The sequence below is a fragment of the Mugil cephalus genome, chromosome 7, assembly GCF_022458985.1.
Source record: "Mugil cephalus isolate CIBA_MC_2020 chromosome 7, CIBA_Mcephalus_1.1, whole genome shotgun sequence".
In the NCBI taxonomy this organism is placed as follows: Eukaryota; Metazoa; Chordata; class Actinopteri; order Mugiliformes; family Mugilidae; genus Mugil; species Mugil cephalus.
In genome coordinates this window covers 10,025,884-10,043,087 of record NC_061776.1, presented here as the reverse complement: position 1 = coordinate 10,043,087, position 17,204 = coordinate 10,025,884, and the positions used below count along the sequence as shown (strand labels likewise).

Here is a 17,204-nt window from a genome sequence, read left to right as displayed (position 1 = left end):
TAAGAGTCGGGGCTCGTTTGTAGTAGAGGAACCCCAACGCGGGATATGGTATGAAATATATGCATAGAAAATCCATGACCAAGGTCATTCTGTCAGTGAAGACAAGTAGACTTGCTAATGAGAGTAGGTGGATGGAATTTTACTCAACACCCGCCCATTAATCCGTACGTCAAACGTATTTACACTTTCTTCTTGTTGTTTGGGTTGTTCAATAGCCTGTTGAAAGTTGTTAGTCACGTATGATGGGAGCGCAGGGTGGTGAGTTTCTAATGCGTTCCAGAGATCTAAGCTTGTGCAGATGTTGCCTCCTGTAATTTAATGCAATCTGCATGTATGCGCTTCCTCTTAAGGGGCCACCATGATCGTGGCCTGTCTTCACCTTCCTCCAGCGCCCGGGCTATTTTACCCGGTTTAGCTTTTGGTCCTCTTTGTTCTGAGTCCAGGTGGATTCAGAGGAAGGGTCAGCCGAGGTGTCCCATATGGTTGATGGGTATAGATAACATTCCCCAGATCAGTGGCATAGCAGTTCCTGCTTTCGAAATTCCTTAGGAGACTATCATGGAAAAAGAGCCTTTGGCTGATGGAAGGGTTGGGAGTGGGGATCTAATTTCCTTTTCCAAAAGCTCATGAAAAACAGACGGCCTCAGATAAGTACAGACTTTGGTTATTTATCTGCTGTGTAAGGGGACTTGCCGTCCTTAATGGCTGAGTGAGGGGGACTGCACAAGAGCTCTTTTTAAAAGCTTACAGACTCCCCCGAAAGCCTTGGTTCATTCCATAAAGTTTCACGTAATTAATAGTCAAGAGACTACTGCCTCTGGTACTGTAAGCGTCCGCATTGTTGTTTTATTGTCACGTTTATTGCCGGTGCAAACGTGAGCCAGTATGGCAAGAAGGAATGGTAGCATACTTTGTGGACATTAACATTTGGTTTCTATTTGTAATCACGTAACAAAAAAAAAAAAAAAAAAAGGAAATGGACAATGTGAGTGATTCCTGGCGAAATACTCTCTGACTTTAAGACAGATGAAGTTATTTTGAAGTGAAGTCTTTTCCACCATGCTCAGTTTTAGTTGACTGACAGTCGAACTGTAAGAACCAAAAATGGCTGCCCTTGATTGAGTGGCCAAAGGTACACACCTGCTAAGAAAATGCGAGACTAAAGTTAACTACAGTCCCCGTGGAACATTTCCAATCATATCCGATATCGCTCAGTGTAAAACTCGGCCCTCTGCAGTACGTGTGCTGTACGCTGTAACAGTGGCTGGAAGCTGAAGCTCTGCCTGTGTAGTGGCCATTAAAAACTGTTAGTAACAGTCGGTTCGGGATTAATTCTGGGTGGATCTGCTGTTTTTGTTCCCAGCTGCAGTTGGGACGTGCTCTGTTCTGATCGGCACTTTCTCGTGCATCCTACTGGTTTCTCCTGAGCAGCAGCAGCAGCAGCAGCAGCAGTCGCTCAGGCTCCTGAGTATTGGAGGCGTTCTCAAAAAACCAAGCTGGAAAAATCTTATTTCTCAGATGCTAAGATGACATAAATAACTGGACTTATAGTATTGTAAATTATTGAACAGACGTTCTGTTTTACGTTGACAACCACCGGGGATAAAAGAAAACTCAGACATGGGAATCTGCAGCGAGGAAAAATACTTGGCAGTAATGTTTTTTGTTGACTTCTGCTGACACACTTCTTCTTCTTCTAGGGCGACATCCAGCAGCTGCTCGTAGTGGCAGACCCCAGGGCAGCCCTCGACTACTGTGAACACTACAGTCCCGACTGTGAAACCCCCAACCACCACGACACCCCCCAGGCTCAGGAACCTGAGGACCAGGTTAGTATTTGGAGGGGAAACAGCGAGTCTGGCTTAGGTGGATTTAGGAGCAGAAGTCAGGTGGGAGAAGGGGGTTGGGACGGAGGAGGGGGGAGTAAGGGACGTTTGTACAGATGGTAGGATTGGATAAAGTTGCAGGAAAAAAACAAAAAGCGCAACATATTTTCTGCAAATTGCTTAAACGGTTTCACCAACATTCCTCGAGGCTCTAATTACTCAGAAACAGACAAGCTTGTGTCAGTTTTGAAGTCAGTCTCTCTACTCTGCGTCTTACTCGTGGAAACATGCTGATGTATCAAAATACATGACTGAGTTGGAAATTTTTGTTTTATCGCCACTGGCCCCAAAACTTGTGGCGTCTTCAGCCAGATCTCTTAATTGAAATACAGTCCTTTTGTGTCAGGGTGGAATTTTTCCTTATTTCTTCTTCTTCTTCTTTTTTTTTTTTTGTTTTGTTATTTTGCTAGTTCAAGCTTTTCTGCCGACTGACATTTTCCTCCACTATTGCACTAAATAACTGATGAGCTCACACTGGAAACTTTTCTTTCTTCCCTGCCATGAAGTCTGAGCCCACTTTGGAGTGGCCCCGTGATTTATATCACTAACGAGTTCTGCAGGCTCTGCCCAGACTCCCAGGGAAATTTAAGCCTTTCCTTCCCCAGCTAGACTTCCAGTACCTGGAAAAGTGGACTTCTTTAGGATCCTGGTTGAAGAAATTTTTTTTTTTTTAAAAAAGATCAGGAGCTGGTTCTCTATTCAAAAATATTGGCCGCACTGCGGGTACCAGTGCTGGAAAATGTTGCTTCATCTTCAAGTTGCGTTTCCCGCGCCAAGACAAGGAGCTTGTCAGTTCTAAACAGACAGTGGGGAGCAGTTTGATTTCATGAACACTGTAAATCTGGTTTATTCATTGAAGGTTTCAGTTATAACAGGAATGTTCTCGCTGCATTCCAACTGTGTATTTTTAAAGTTTTTTTTTTACTCATGCGCAATGAAATAATACAGTATCTGAAGCATAAATCAATGCAGCAGAATGTTAAATTTCACAACATACAAGCTTAAGTGTATTTACACTGAACCTCATCAGCTCCACCAAAGCATGACTTAACCTCTGAAGATACTCCTTGACCTGACGCATGCCGCCCTTGCAGATGTCTGCAGCAGCTGGGTTAAAAGAGGACAAGGAGGTGACTGCAAGAGGAAGAAGGGGTGGAAGGGGTGGGGGCTTCTTCTTCTTTTTTTTTTTTTATGTGCACACTTCAGTATTTACGTCTTTCATCCAAGCCAGCGGTGAAGGCCTTCAGCTCAGCCAAGCACTTCAACACTATAAATCTTTCCATTCTCTATCTGTCTCTCTAACCTTCCCCTTCTCTCCATTTCCCTCTCTGTCAGTCTGGTCGATCTGGCCACAGCTTCTCTCTTGTGTGACCTCTCTCGTCCCTCTCCGGGGCGTTGAGCGGAGGCCAGGCCAGTATTGCAGCACGCCAGCATTGCAGCAGGCCATAGATCTTGATTTATTTTTATGAGCTTAGCAGTTGTCCAGGGTATTGTATTTTTTCCTGCGCTGATAGAGCACTGCATATAGCTAGCTGGTCTGGTAACTTAATCTACGTACCTTGCCTCCGTTTTGACTCTGTTAGGAAAACTAAATGTTTTTTGAGAAAGGATTAAAGTGTGTCATTTACAAGTGAATGTCCCCCGACAATGGGGGTAGTTTAGCACATAAAATGCACATTTGCTTTCCCTCTATTGGGATTTAGATGAGATGATTGACAGAACTTTTTTTTATTTATTTATTTATTTATTTTTTACAGTAAATATGAAGCCAGAACATGGTTAGCTTATCTTAGCATTAAAACCAGAAACAGCTAATCTGAGATACTTCTGCACTTGAAGCAATAAACATGTAACAGGTGAATATTGGAGACGCTTGGCGATAGCCTTGCTAGCTGTTCCAGTCTTTATGCTAAGCTAAGCTAATAGTTTCCTGGCACCAGTAATAATAATAATTATTATCAATAAAGATTTTTATTTTAGTTGTGGGCACCTTTCAGAGCACCTTACAAAATCATAAAATATAAGAATAAAACAAACAGAATAATTGCAAAAAAAAATTCTAATATACTAAGAACTGAAGGTGATTATCCATCCTATCATCTAACTTGTGTGAAACAGATAAAAAGATTGAGAGAAGATTTCTCATCTCTGTACAGTAAATATGAAGCTGGTCGTTGGTTAGTTTAGCTTAGCATGTAATCTGATAGCAGCTAGTCTGCTGTAGTCATGCTAAATGCTTCAGTCTTTATGCTAAACTAGCTGTTGTCAAGATGTTCAATGTAAAAGATGTGCCTGTAAAAAAAAAAAAAAAAAAAAAAAAGGTGGGGCATTAAAATAGTATTTTCACCCCCTGCTCCTGAATCCTGTATTAACTCACCAACATGCAGTGAGTCAGTGAGTCTGTTTTAAAGAGGCCTTAATGAAAACCGCGGACGGTTGTCATCACACAAATTAAGCAGCAGAGACAGATAAGTTTTCGCTGGCATTGGAGTAACCATCTGACATCCCGTTGGAAGCGAACGAGAGTCTTAATTGTTTGGTTGCATTCGTCCTTATGCAAAACTGTTTATTGATATGGATGTGAATTTTCCCCCTACATCATTTGACCATGTTATTTTTGAGATGGCATCACGACATAACATTTTCTACTGATTTATACGTGCCATGTAAATATTGTGCTACACTAACTGATTAGCTGATAACTGATCTGTACTGAACTGAACTGAACTTCTCCTCATTGCTTCTTTTTTTTTGTTGTTACAGTACTCTAACTATGACTATTCAGAGATGTACGACTACGGTGAACCCACTGTAGTCCCCGACGCTCCCCCAACTGAAAACACCAAGACCGAGGTAACGCTTACACGCTAATACAGCTGTCATGACGCTATCATCTGCTGCCATGATTGTCAGATATGTTGTAAATGCATGCTCACATTCATAGCAATAGGTTTCCACGGACATTAGCTTCTCTGTCTCTTCATTAGTCTTTGCCAAGGTTTTCTTTAATATCGTTCCTGCTCTGATTTCAGACAAATGTGGGTAGGGACTACTACTTCGGTGCGTATGACTACGGCACAGATGACGGATATCAGCCTGAAACTCCCACAGAGGGTACAGAACAAGGCCAGGTAACACTTTTTTTTAAAAAAAAAAAAGCCTCAGGGCTGCAGTTTTAATTCGTGTCTGCAGGGTGAACCGTGTTCGTAATTTACACGTTCAATAAGTAAGCTGCAGGAAAATTTCCTTTAAGCTATATTATGTATAATTATATAATACAACTGTACTTCAACAGAAGTCAGCAGATGCACACAGATTAAAAAACGGTGCCCATACACCACCTGTGGAATATATTATAAAGGTGTAACATTAGGTCATATATATATTATCAACTGTGCTCTTTTATTGCTTACATACAAAAATTAGTGTTTTTTTTTTTTTTAAAGGAATTTTTGAAATGGTTGCTGAAAAAGGGAATGAAAAAATCTCAATGCTGTAAAACGTCATAAGAAAGCCTAGCAGCTGATCTCGATTAATTGTGAATCTCAAAAGTTATTTTCTGCATTCTTTTTATTATTTGTGGAACATTGTCTGTGCTTCGTTTGCTCGAAACTTAACATCCAGATTATTGTTTTCTTAAGTGACTGGTTTAACGGTTTACAGTTTGATTTCAATAAAACCGCTGGGCATCGCCAGCAACCGCTAACTCCACACTCCAATCTCCATGAGAACCCGGCTCCATCGAGCACAATTGGGATAAAGACCGAAGTGGGACAATGTTTTTCGTTTAATGAACCGTGACCGATGGAAAAAACCTTTCGACAGACACGTCCCCTGTGTTTCTTCCTAATCCCGGGTTTGGCGTATCCCATCTTGATTTGTGCTAAAGCGTCACACAAAACACAAGATAATGAGGAACATTTGGAGGTCCAACAAAAACAATGTGACCCTATGCTCTGCCAGCCAGAAGACTGTGGATGTACCTTGAAGTGCATAATTCAACTTGACTTAGCTTGAGACAATACGTTAATGTAAAATGACATGACAGGAGCCTAACAAAGAAAACTGAACATGTGCTGTCCCGTGTTGGCTGATCGCTTTTACGACTGTGATGCGCTGCACGGCATTTTAGACAATGAGGCATAGACAAAGAACGAAAAACTGTTGGTGAGCAGTTCTTTCTAAAGATTTGTTGTCCTTTAGTGTTGTCAGCGGATGCCTGAAACTTGGCAACGTTACTACAGTGTCATCTAGATTTAGCCAGTTTATGGAATTAATACTTTAGGTGCCATGTTGATTTTCGTATTTGGACATGGAAGCATTCTGGCATCATGTTTAACCTCTAACAAGTCTTCCTGGTGCCTTCTGATGCCTTGCGCTACGATTAGTTCCCATGGAGTGAGGTTTATGAACCTGCACGCAACAGCTTCAGCACATTACACAAGACTGGCAGAAACGAGCATGAGGCGCCGGGGTACTGTCCTCTCAAGTCGCCGATGTGTAATGGTGCATTAGACTGTAACACTGATTGACATCCTTCGCCGAGATGATTTACTGAGAAATGCTCGCACGTGGGCTCACTTGTTCCCGTGCCACAGATTTTGTGCCAATACATCTCGTATTGTCGTTTTAAACGGTACTGATTTTCTACATGATGAACATTAACACTTGACTTGAGTTAATATTTTACGGTTATGCACTCAACATGAATGTGTCAGTTGTCTGAGACAGCTCACATTTGTTGCAGGGAATTGATTATTAATGTAAAATGTGATTATAGATAGAATTATAGAGACTTTCTCATGTGAAGGCAAATGAGATGCATGGATGTGTGCACAACTAAGTAGAAACTTATGGAAGTTTTCTTAGTTGGTGTCTGGTAATTTTGCATAAAAACAAAAAAAACTAATGCTTTGACTGTGAATCATGAATGAAAAATACATGTGAATCATTCAAGCTGTTCACATGGTTGAAATGGACTAACCAAACCTCCCTGTTCCCTCCCATCTCACCAAACCCCTGCCCTGTTTCCTGGTTGATGCGTCGATCGATCCCAGAATTACGATGAGGAAACAGTGGAAGATTACGTCACCGGTGCGGAAGAGGTTGGGGCGGACCCCACCGTTGCCGTGGAAACCGCGGTGGACCCACAGGTGAAGGCGGATCCCGGCGCAGACGAGTTTAAGGAATACGACCTGAAGAACTATGACAACAAAGAGCTTGTAGAGAAGCCGTACGACTACGGTGATTACGGTGATTACGGCACCACTGACGCCAAGCCCACGCCCGAAACGTATGAGGAAGAGTTCGGTCCCGGCGTTCCAGCGGAGACGGACATCAGGGAGAGCGTAAGTGGTTAGGAGTGGTGGTTGTTGGGGAGAGGGGGGGTGGCGGAGGTTGTGTTCAGGAATGTGGAAAGATGGAGAAGATGCTGGTGGCATTTGTTTCAGGGGGTTATTTCAAGTTGCCCTTTTTGTTTGTTGTTTCTAAAGCTTTAGGCTTTTGCACAAGCAAAAAAAAAAAAAAAAAAACACACAAATGCACAGGCGAGCACAAGCGCACACCTCGTCCTCCACAGATGAACAGATGTCGGCCCAGCTGTCAAGCGCAGGCACTCCCTCTGTAACCTCTGAACCCTGGTGACCTCTGCTGTTTATGAAAGACATGCTTCTCCCTTGTTATCCCACCAGTAATCTCCCGGGATTACCTGATGGCAAAGTCTTTGAAAACGTTTTTCCCTTCAAAACCGTCCAGATAAAAGTCTAAAAACCAGACGAAAAGTGCTGAGGCAGTGTATATCATGGCTCATTTGTAGCCCGCTTCTTTAATTCAGAATCCAGACTCGCGGATGCAAGACGAGACGCAGTCTGTCTGGAGGTTGACTGGAGATCTGTCAGTTTTTGGTTAATCTGAACCGCTCCATTGGTGCCCTTCACTCTACAATCTGAGCCCTTCTCTTAGGCTTACTCATTCAAGTACTGGTTTCCTCTTAAGTCTAAACTGCAATCTAGTGGGTTTTGGATACAAAAAAATTCACAAACCACTACTTGTAGTTGGTTTGTGAATTCTTCTCATGTGAAGTCATTGTATGGACAGTGTCAGGTGACACACTCTACATTTGTGCACAGTTGGGGTCTTTTTTTTTCTTTTTTTTTTTGCTGGCTTTAAGCACATTTAAACAGAGTTTAGGCCAAATTCTAAATTATGGCTTCTTACAGAATGATTCTCAAGGTTAATTTCTTTTTCCTCCCACAAACAGATGAAAAACCTATTTTACCTTACGTACTATCTAAATCTTTTCAAGGTTTACACCAGTCAGCAGCTGAGCTTTTCTTTTTTTTTCTTTTAGTTTCATGTAACATCTATAAAAGAGATGACACCTGGGTTTAGGTTTTACCTTCAAACTACTGGCCTTACACTTAAAAACGTGGCTCATTATGCTGTGAAGGGCCTCACGTGATCTGTCTTATGTCTGCAGATGGGTGGACGTCAGAGTTACTTGGGAGAAAAAGGAGAGAAGGGCGAACCCGCTGTCATTGAACCAGTAAGTAAAGAATCACACAATCACTTCTCATAATGAGCCTTTCTGGGAAACTTTTCCCAGTAGTAGTAGTGAAGTAAACAATAACGATAAATACGTTAGTTAGCTGCCAAATAACTAGCAATGTAGTGTATTTTTATATCTCCACACTGGTGTATCTGTTTATCTGGCTATGAAGCTAAAGTTACTGGTATCTTTGCAGTGATTTATAAGTCTATAAAAGTCCTGAATCAGATGCTCTGCATATTTTCTTAGAAATGGCATTTCTTTCATCCAGGAAACGTGTCTTTCAACTTTGATTTACATCCATATGTTTCTAAAGATATTTCATTTTCAACCAAACCTTAGGTTATTGTGTTACTCGAAGCAGACGAGCGTCTCTTCCCTCCTTTCATCTATCGGCGAAGGGCAGCTATGTGTGCAAACAGAAGCTCTATAGAAAGCTGCTCTATACAATGTATCACTACAGGCCAAACACTGACTGAAATAGCAGCTGCTGTTAACATCTCTCCTGCCGCTCTGCCTGTGCCGCCGCAGGCTGCCATCCAAACGTCTGACCACACACATATTATAGAACATGAGATAGCCGCGGCGTTGTTGACGTCCCGAGCATTTAGCTATAAGTAAACTCCTCAACCTCAAACCTCAAAGCGCCCGCTGTCTCTTTCTCTTTTTTTTTTTTTCTCCCCCCCAGTCCTCCATTGCTTGTGGATTTACTGGCTGCCCTATAATGCTACTGTATCCGCTTTTTTCCTTTTGCAGGGGATGCTTATAGAAGGACCCCAAGGAGCCCCTGGCCAAGCAGTGAGTATCACATTCTCCCACACTCCTGTCTGCCTTCCACAGATGGAGAACAGCTAAAGAGGGGAAAAAATGTCTTTATGGAAAGAGCGTCGGCCCTGATCGCCAGTGAAGCTTGAGCTGCGAGAGAATGTCAAAATGTGTATTTGTGCGTGGATGTCTGTGTCTCTGTGTCTGTGAGAGAAAAAGAAGTGTGTGTGTCTGTGTGTGCGTGTTTGGTGGTGGTGGTGGTGGTGGGGAGGGGGGGTTGCTTTCATTTTGAGGCTTATTACATTCAAACCCATGTCTTTGCCTCTGTCTGTGCTGGCCTGTGCATATGAAGGGTTGACTGGACTGTGGTGGGAATGCTGGTTAGCAGTAGGTTGGGGGATAATATGCTAAGCGTGCATGTGTCTGGTTTCAGGGTATTCCTGGTACCCCAGGTCTGCAAGGTCCCCCAGGAACCCCAGGAGATCCCGGTGAGAGGGTGAGTGAAGACCGCCGTGTGTGATACGGAAGAGCCTGTCGCAGGTTTTCCACTCCTCATGAATGTTGCATGTTGCTAAAAAGAATAAAACATGTTCAAATTCGTACTTTTTTAGCCTGCAAAATATACCTCAGCCTTAGCTGTTATTCTTGAGGGGTCATCAGGGGCGTCATATGTATAAATATAACCATGCAGCACCGGGAGGCTGTGAAGTATAGCATCAATTCCATGGAATGGATAACACAACTGGACGCAGCTCGCTACTACAGCAGTAGGAGGGATTAGCAAGGAGTGGTGGAAAGAAATTAGATGCCCATAAACTGTCAAAATAGCGACAAAAAAAAAAAAAATCATTCTGAGACACAGCTGTGTGTGTGTATGCTACAGGACCGGAGGGAAAGTTCAAGGAGTTTGCCGTTAAATATGTAGAATGCTCTCAAACCTTCGTTTCCTGCAGCCCCGTGAGATTCACTTATTTATTCCACTGATGGGATGAGACAGAAATCTGGAGGGGGACACACAAATGTGGCGATTTCCCTGCACCCCTCTTTCATCACTTTTTGCAACACGTCTGTTCCGTCTCTGGAGGTCAGAGGTTTAATTGCCAACAGGAAAAAAAAAAAAAAACACCCAAACACTATCCTCACTAGCACAAAAGGCCCATTGTTCCGCTGAGTCAAAGTGATCGCAAAATATTTCGTTTGTCAAAAAAAAAAAAAAAAAATAAGTCTCTCCCCCACCCTTCATTTCCTCCCATGAGAAGTGGTCCTGCTGGGACTGACAGGGGGGGATTAAAAGTGACTCGCTCGCTGTAGCCCCGTGGCTTTCCGCTGCAGCAGACTGTCCTGCGCCCTGCGTCTGATCGTCTGTCACGATAGGCCGTCTCCCCTCTTTTGTACTCGGACGCGGGGTGCAGGGCGTTCATTAACACTAGATGCCGCTGTGTCGGCAGAGGGATTGGAAAATTTTCAACTGCCACCGGGTAACAAAAAAAAAAATAAAAAGGCAGATGGGAACACATGGCATCAATTTGAGATTGCGGCACTTGACATGACTGCTAAGTAGATCCCGGTTTCCCTGCGAGCCACGGGCTTTGCTTCGGCTTTGTCTGATTTATGATTCCATTTTTGTCATTATTAAGCGAAAAACCTCGCCATGCACTAACTTAACTGTCTACTTATCCTGTCATTATGTAGAGCGGTGCCTCTTCATACAGTCATTTTATAGATTGCCATTAAGTTTGGTCTCCTTATGATGGATCCTTACGACTTCGAGCCTAACAAGCTTTTCCATCAACTTCATCCGAACTGTAATGATAATAATAATAACTACAATTCCTTCCAGCTTCATCTATGTTGTGAGCTGAATGCTAAACTTCCCATGCTTAAACCTGTTAACATGTTACGACGCGAAGCTAGGTGGAAAAAAATGCTAATGTTCAGCTGACAGAGTAGTGTAGTAGCGGATCAGATGGGGCCAAATCACAGCTTTAACCGCGATACACCTCGGGCAGATGAGAGCTGCCAATGCGCCACCATAAAAATAAATGCATCTTTATATATATTCATGCTATAACGTGATCTCTCCTCCGGCCGCACAGTTACTGCCCCCTTCTTGCGGTAAGCATTTAAGGACAGAAAAAACGCCCTCTCTGTTGATTGTTCCCTGAGCATTTCTTTTTATTTCTGGAACTTAACTAGCATCATAGCCTCTCAAGGCCGTGGGCTTTAGTCGGTGCTCTCCTGTAGGTGGTATCCTTAATGAAAATACAAGCCTGCGATTGAATCCCCTGTCTTAGTCTTCTTACTGGGATTAGTGAGTTGTTTTTAATAAACAGCCCCCGAGACTGTAGCAAAAGTACCTTCCTTTTGCTGTGAGTAGATTAGCGTTACTGTTGATTATTCGTACTGTTATCTGTTTTTTTTTCTTTCTTTTCTTTTTTTTTAATTGGCACAGCCCCTCCGGGGAGAAATACATGGCTTGCTTATTAGCCACATCTAATTAATTTTTCCTTAGCGACACACTGATACACAATTTAAGAAAACAACGGCAGCTCTTTCTAATTAAATCATTTGAGGATATACTTCCTAACAATAACACTGAATAAATCCTCTTCAGCGGGATTGTTGTCGTTAATGGGGATTTTATTTCCTGTGGTTTAGATCTTGACCTCAGCGCTAGCTGGATTATGTGTTCGCAGCGTGATGTGATGTCTTTTTTTTTAAAAAAAAGGAAACAACTCTCTTAACCCTCCTATATTTCTGCAGGGTCCTCCGGGGCGTCCTGGCATTCCTGGTTCTGATGGAGTCCCTGGGCAACCAGGTACCATTCTGATGCTCCCAGTAAGTCCTACTTCTTTCCACATGCCTTTTTTTCCCCCATCAAATACTGTGCACCCTTCATCTCAAGCGCTAGCCCGTGAACTCATTTCATTTTGCACGTTTACCTCATTGCACCAGCGGTAGGCCAAAGGATCGCAACCCTATTTTCTTTGGGTTACAAATCACTTACCTTGTAAATGTCAGCCGGTGCAATAGAGTGGAACCAGTGACTGAGGTTTTGAAAAGACTCGGTGACACATATTTGTCTGTGTGTGTGTGTGTGTGTGTATGTGAGAGAGAGAGAGAGAGAGAGAGAGAGTGGCCTGTGATTTTGAGTGTGTGCATGTGTGGCATTGCAACACTTGTAGGGGTTTAGCAGGACACAGCGAGAGATTTAAACACACTCATCATGGGTCGGGTGGTTGGGGGGGCTAGGGGGGTGGAATCACATTATCACTCTGTTAAAGGCAAGACAAGATAATTGGTTTTTAATTGTGTTTCTTGTCCGTTTTGTGGCTCACAGTTCCGTGCAGGCGGCGAGTCACATAAGGGACCTGTAGTTTCAGCCCAGGAAGCTCAGGCTCAGGCCATCCTGTCTCAGGCCAGGGTAAGTATCGACCTCAGTGTCCCGTTCTCAGTTTTGGGAACGCTTTAATATGATTTCCTGTGGTGTATTCTCCGCTGTAGCTGCGGTTTATCTTCAAACGAATGAGCGTGACCTTCTGCTGCCAACATCTCAGTCAGTAATGAGAAAACAAAAACGGGCTTCACAAGTCCCACTCATCCTATAAATTGTCCAGATTCCAAAATACTGACCCCTTAGTTGTGTTTAGGCAGTATATAAAGCAACAACAGATGTTCACACCCACTCAGGAGTCCTGTCGAGCACGGCACGGGTTGAATTTTGTGGCTTTCAGCAAGGTGTGATTTATAGCGGAACACGTGGAGTTCGTTATGTGCCGCAACGCCGACCAGTCACACCATTCATAACACTCTGCGGAGCCGGGGGTCGGTCGAAGCTGGCGTTTAGTGTTGTCTAGAAAGCACTTGTCGCGTTATTTGTATTGGAGGGGGCGGGATTTCGCGCCAGAGATTTGTCTTGGAATGTGACGGCCGATTCTGATGCGAGCGATCGGAATTAGTTTTATCTCACATCTGCGAAAGTGTGATTCATTCTTTAGGGCATACGTTGCTTTCCTTTAAATTAGTAAATTTCTCGGTTCAGTGATCGTACTCAATAAATTCCAGGCAGGGTTTTTTTTTTTTTTTTTTTTTTTTTTTTTGGGCAGTGCAGCGCTGTGGTCAGCCATGAGTAGGAGAAATGACCAGAGTGGTAAACCGTCAACAAGAACAAAGTAAAGTTTGCACTCTCTATGCTTCCATGTCTTACGGAGACTTTCTTTTTTTTTTTTTAATCAGTTTTCAAATCCCTGTTTAGTTGAGTGTGGCATCGATTTCAACATCGCAAATTCCCACTTTATTGCAGGGTCTGCATGTAGCATTTTTAATATGCACACCACATTGTTTTCGAAACACTAATAAAGTCCAGTGTCGTCTTCATCTGTGGAAACAAGAATTGTCGTTACAAGAAACGCAAATATTAGAACATATCGCTGTGCCTCTAACGCGAAGCATGCATTGTTTCTATGCATACTACGCAGGAATAAGACACGCTTTTTGTAAAGTGTGTGAATGACGTGTGAGAGTGCGACCTGCGGTTTATTGGTTGTTTCTGTCTGACCCACAGCTCGCAATGAGAGGTCCTCCAGGGCCAGCGGGCATGGCAGGAAGATCTGGTCCTGTGGTGAGTATTTCTCGTCAACACCCATTCATCGATTTCAAAATTCATTAGGAACACATTCGAACAGAAAGCCGACACTGCGTTGGAGGCGAGTTTGAGAAACAGCACTAGCTTAAGCATTCTGTCCCGGGCGTGCTTGCAGTCCAGCAACTATTGGATGCAAGAGAGATTTTCCACACGTGCAAGTGTTTTTGTTGCACATGCACAAAATGGTACAATTTGAAATGGTACACCATGTATGTTTGGGTTTAGACTCGCCAGCATATTCGGCCTCATTCAAGACATATTTGATCAATCAATCGATGTGTGTACTATTTTTCCAATAGGGAGGCCCAGGTTCTCCTGGACTTAAAGGTGACAGTGGGGATCCAGGGCCACAGGTGAGAAGAGTATTTTTCTTGTTTTTTAACCCTCTATCTGCCCTCAGTTCGTAAAACAAGCCTTGTTTTTTTTTTTTTTTTTAACGCCGCTCGTCTCGTCGTGTTACGTTTGTTATATTGAAACTTGCATATGTCTTCTCCATAGGGGCCCAGAGGTCTTCAAGGTTCAACTGGTCCACCGGGGAAATCAGGAAAGAGGGTGAGTATAGTTTTCAACCGAGAGCTTTTTTATAGGATATAGGTTCTGGAAAATAAGTTCCTACCAGTTCAGGATATCAGGGGCACGCGGATCAACACCACAAACCAAAGAGTTGCAAGCATGGCTTTGTTCCAAATAACTCGTCTGCACACAATAACGCCGTGATGTGTGTGTGTTGTTTAAAGTCACACAGTTCTGTTTATTTAGGCATAAACAAGTTAGAATAATTATATCACCGCCGCCGCTCTATTTATCCTCCGCGGCCATCAAACACGGCTGAATGATGTGATTTCCATGCATCCTGATGAGATATTTGCTTGTCCCGCCAGGGTCGTAACGGAGCAGACGGTGCTCGAGGAATGCCCGGGGAGGCGGGGGGAAAGGTAAGCTCCATAAAGTGTCCCGTGCATGCCGCATTCGAAAAGGCTTTTTCGCATCTTCCCCACTGATCGACAAACCTTCCGTGCCTTTGCAGGGCGACCGAGGCTTCGACGGCCTCCCCGGTCTTCCTGGGGAGAAGGGACACAGAGTAAGTACGAAGGGAGGAAATTTGGGGTTTGTCGAGTGATAAAGGTCAAAGGGCGGGCGCTGGAAGGTCTTCTGTCGGCCTCCAAAAATAAGAGCTGTTATTTCCTGGACGCAAATACGCATCGATCCCAGCGATCGTTCCAGCGCACCCTGTCTTTACAGCTGCGTTAAGGCTGACTGATAGTTCAAACGCCACCTTCCATCCATCTCACGTCCACTGGCGTTGACAGATTCTGAACCCGAGGGAGCTCGTGTTGGGCGTTTGACCCAGTTATGAGAGGTGGGGCCGACTCCAGAACCACTTGGGCTGCCTAGTTTATCATTTGAGGGCCCAGTAGGAGAGGACAGAGATCACAGAAGGGGTATTTCTGGACAGGCTTTTATCCTATACTGGGTAATTACAGAGCCACCTTATAGATCTCTACAAATAGTAGAAACCATATAGGTCTATGCCAGTTGTGGTGGCCGAGCCTACTGTAGATTAAAGGCAGCTTTGTTGCCCATTTTCCTTGCTTTCCTCACAACCCCTTTCTTGTGTGTGTGTGTGTGTGTTTTCTTAAATGGTCGAACCCATATCATGCTTTTTCTAAATTGAAAATTAGAATAATTTTTTTTTCTCTTAGCTGCAGTAGCCAAGTTTGTGGACGCCCCCGTTGGCACCCCAGCCTTTATATTCTTCTTCTTCTGTGATTTTTTTTCCCCCTCGCAGGGTGAACAAGGCTCTACAGGTCCCCCAGGACCTCCAGGAGAGGATGGCCCACGTGTAAGTTAACACCTAACTCGCCATCTATCCTGCCCCATTCTCTTCTTATTACTCTGCATTCCTCAGTAAACCACTGTTTTCCCTTCTAACCAAAAGGGCGAGGATGGCCAGGTCGGACAGAGAGGGGTGGCTGGAGAGAGTGTAAGTACATTTATGGTGATTTTATAAAACACAGGGGCAAGGCTATTAAACTCATTCCTCCCTCAGCATTCATTCTGGCAAATATTTAAACAAGCCGCCTCGACAGCCTCGCTCCTCCGCAACAGCAGCGACATTCCTGTCTGCAAGGACCATTGGCTTTGTGATCTCGACCTCGCCAAGACGGAGCGGCTTTGCGTAACCGATCAGAAATTAGAACTGGGAAACCCATGAGAAGCTGCCCCGCTCTGCTTCGTGCCGTTCAAATGGGCCGTGGAGGTTGCGTGGGAAATAATTAGCTCCCTGTCATACTCGAAAACCGCACAGCGACCTTTTACAGGAACGGTTGCACAGCCTTTCATCACGCGCCGTCAACATAATCACATTGATTTCTGAGATGAGATACTAATTTCAGACACACCCTGTAGCTGCAGTTTCCGCGTATGACCACTTGATGTCAGTATTTTGCCTTTTTTTTCAGGTAAATCAGCGAATATTCGCTCATTCGCAGGATTTTCAGTACATTTGCAGCATATTACTTTTTTAAGTTTATTAATATTTCCTACTTGACATAAATCCAAATAACAGCTTCAGGCAAATTATCACATTTTAGGCATTATTTTATTCAATTCTGTTAACTTGGATTTGTCTTGATACGCAGGGCCCCAGAGGTTTGCTCGGCCCCAGAGGTTCTCCTGGTCCTGGCGGACAGCGAGTGAGTATCACTTTATCCTCACAACTGCTTGTAATGAGGGTCTTTTTTTGCTCAGCAGCAACTTTCATGGCCATTTTGCAATCTCTTTAGGGCCTCCCTGGACTCGATGGGCAAGCTGGTCCCAAAGGAAACATGGTGAGAAGCATTTCTGTTTAGTCTTTTCCCCTTTCCCTTTTAAAAGTAAAGTGGAAAATCAGATTGCCAGGACCACCTAAGGATCAGTTTGTTATTGGGCTTGCCTCATTGCAGGTCAGTGACCTTTAACCCCTGTGCAACATAAACAAAAGCGCTGGTCATTTGTCGATTGAATATCGCAGATGGTAGTAGGGAGAGTCTTATCGAGCGCCCTCAGATATTTTTCCCGTAGACTGCGACCTCAAGCTGACAGAGGCCTGACTCAATCCGGAGCTTTTGTAAGGCACGAAAACAGTAAAGCCTGTGTGTCACAGGTCTCATCATTCATTTATCTTCCCGGAGGGACTCAGCAGGATGTTTGAATGAGGTTAGCAGATCATCGGTCAAGACAGTCAGACGAGCCCACGTGTTGAGTCACTGTGTCGAAGAAAGAACCTGCTGTGGAGAGGGCGTTAGCGTAACAGAGACTTGATGTGTTTGTCATTCATTTCTTGAAAGCTCGTAATTGATGATTTGACGTCAAATTCAAA

At 43.8% G+C, this 17,204-nt stretch overlaps 1 protein-coding gene across 1 annotated transcript in view; it reads left to right on the top strand.

The window, feature by feature from the left end:
• Positions 1-17,204, top strand: part of LOC125010505 (collagen alpha-1(XI) chain-like) — a 76,856-nt gene that overhangs the window by 17,424 nt on the left and 42,228 nt on the right. The window contains exons 5-22 of the mRNA XM_047589177.1: positions 1,701-1,829; positions 4,650-4,739; positions 4,919-5,017; positions 6,944-7,234; positions 8,365-8,430; positions 9,190-9,231; positions 9,632-9,694; positions 11,962-12,036; positions 12,539-12,622; positions 13,763-13,819; positions 14,143-14,196; positions 14,342-14,395; positions 14,725-14,778; positions 14,871-14,924; positions 15,633-15,686; positions 15,783-15,827; positions 16,486-16,539; positions 16,630-16,674. Of these exons, the coding sequence (XP_047445133.1) occupies positions 1,701-1,829; positions 4,650-4,739; positions 4,919-5,017; positions 6,944-7,234; positions 8,365-8,430; positions 9,190-9,231; positions 9,632-9,694; positions 11,962-12,036; positions 12,539-12,622; positions 13,763-13,819; positions 14,143-14,196; positions 14,342-14,395; positions 14,725-14,778; positions 14,871-14,924; positions 15,633-15,686; positions 15,783-15,827; positions 16,486-16,539; positions 16,630-16,674 (1,410 nt within the window). The remainder of the gene's footprint in view (positions 1-1,700; positions 1,830-4,649; positions 4,740-4,918; positions 5,018-6,943; positions 7,235-8,364; positions 8,431-9,189; positions 9,232-9,631; positions 9,695-11,961; positions 12,037-12,538; positions 12,623-13,762; positions 13,820-14,142; positions 14,197-14,341; positions 14,396-14,724; positions 14,779-14,870; positions 14,925-15,632; positions 15,687-15,782; positions 15,828-16,485; positions 16,540-16,629; positions 16,675-17,204) is intronic.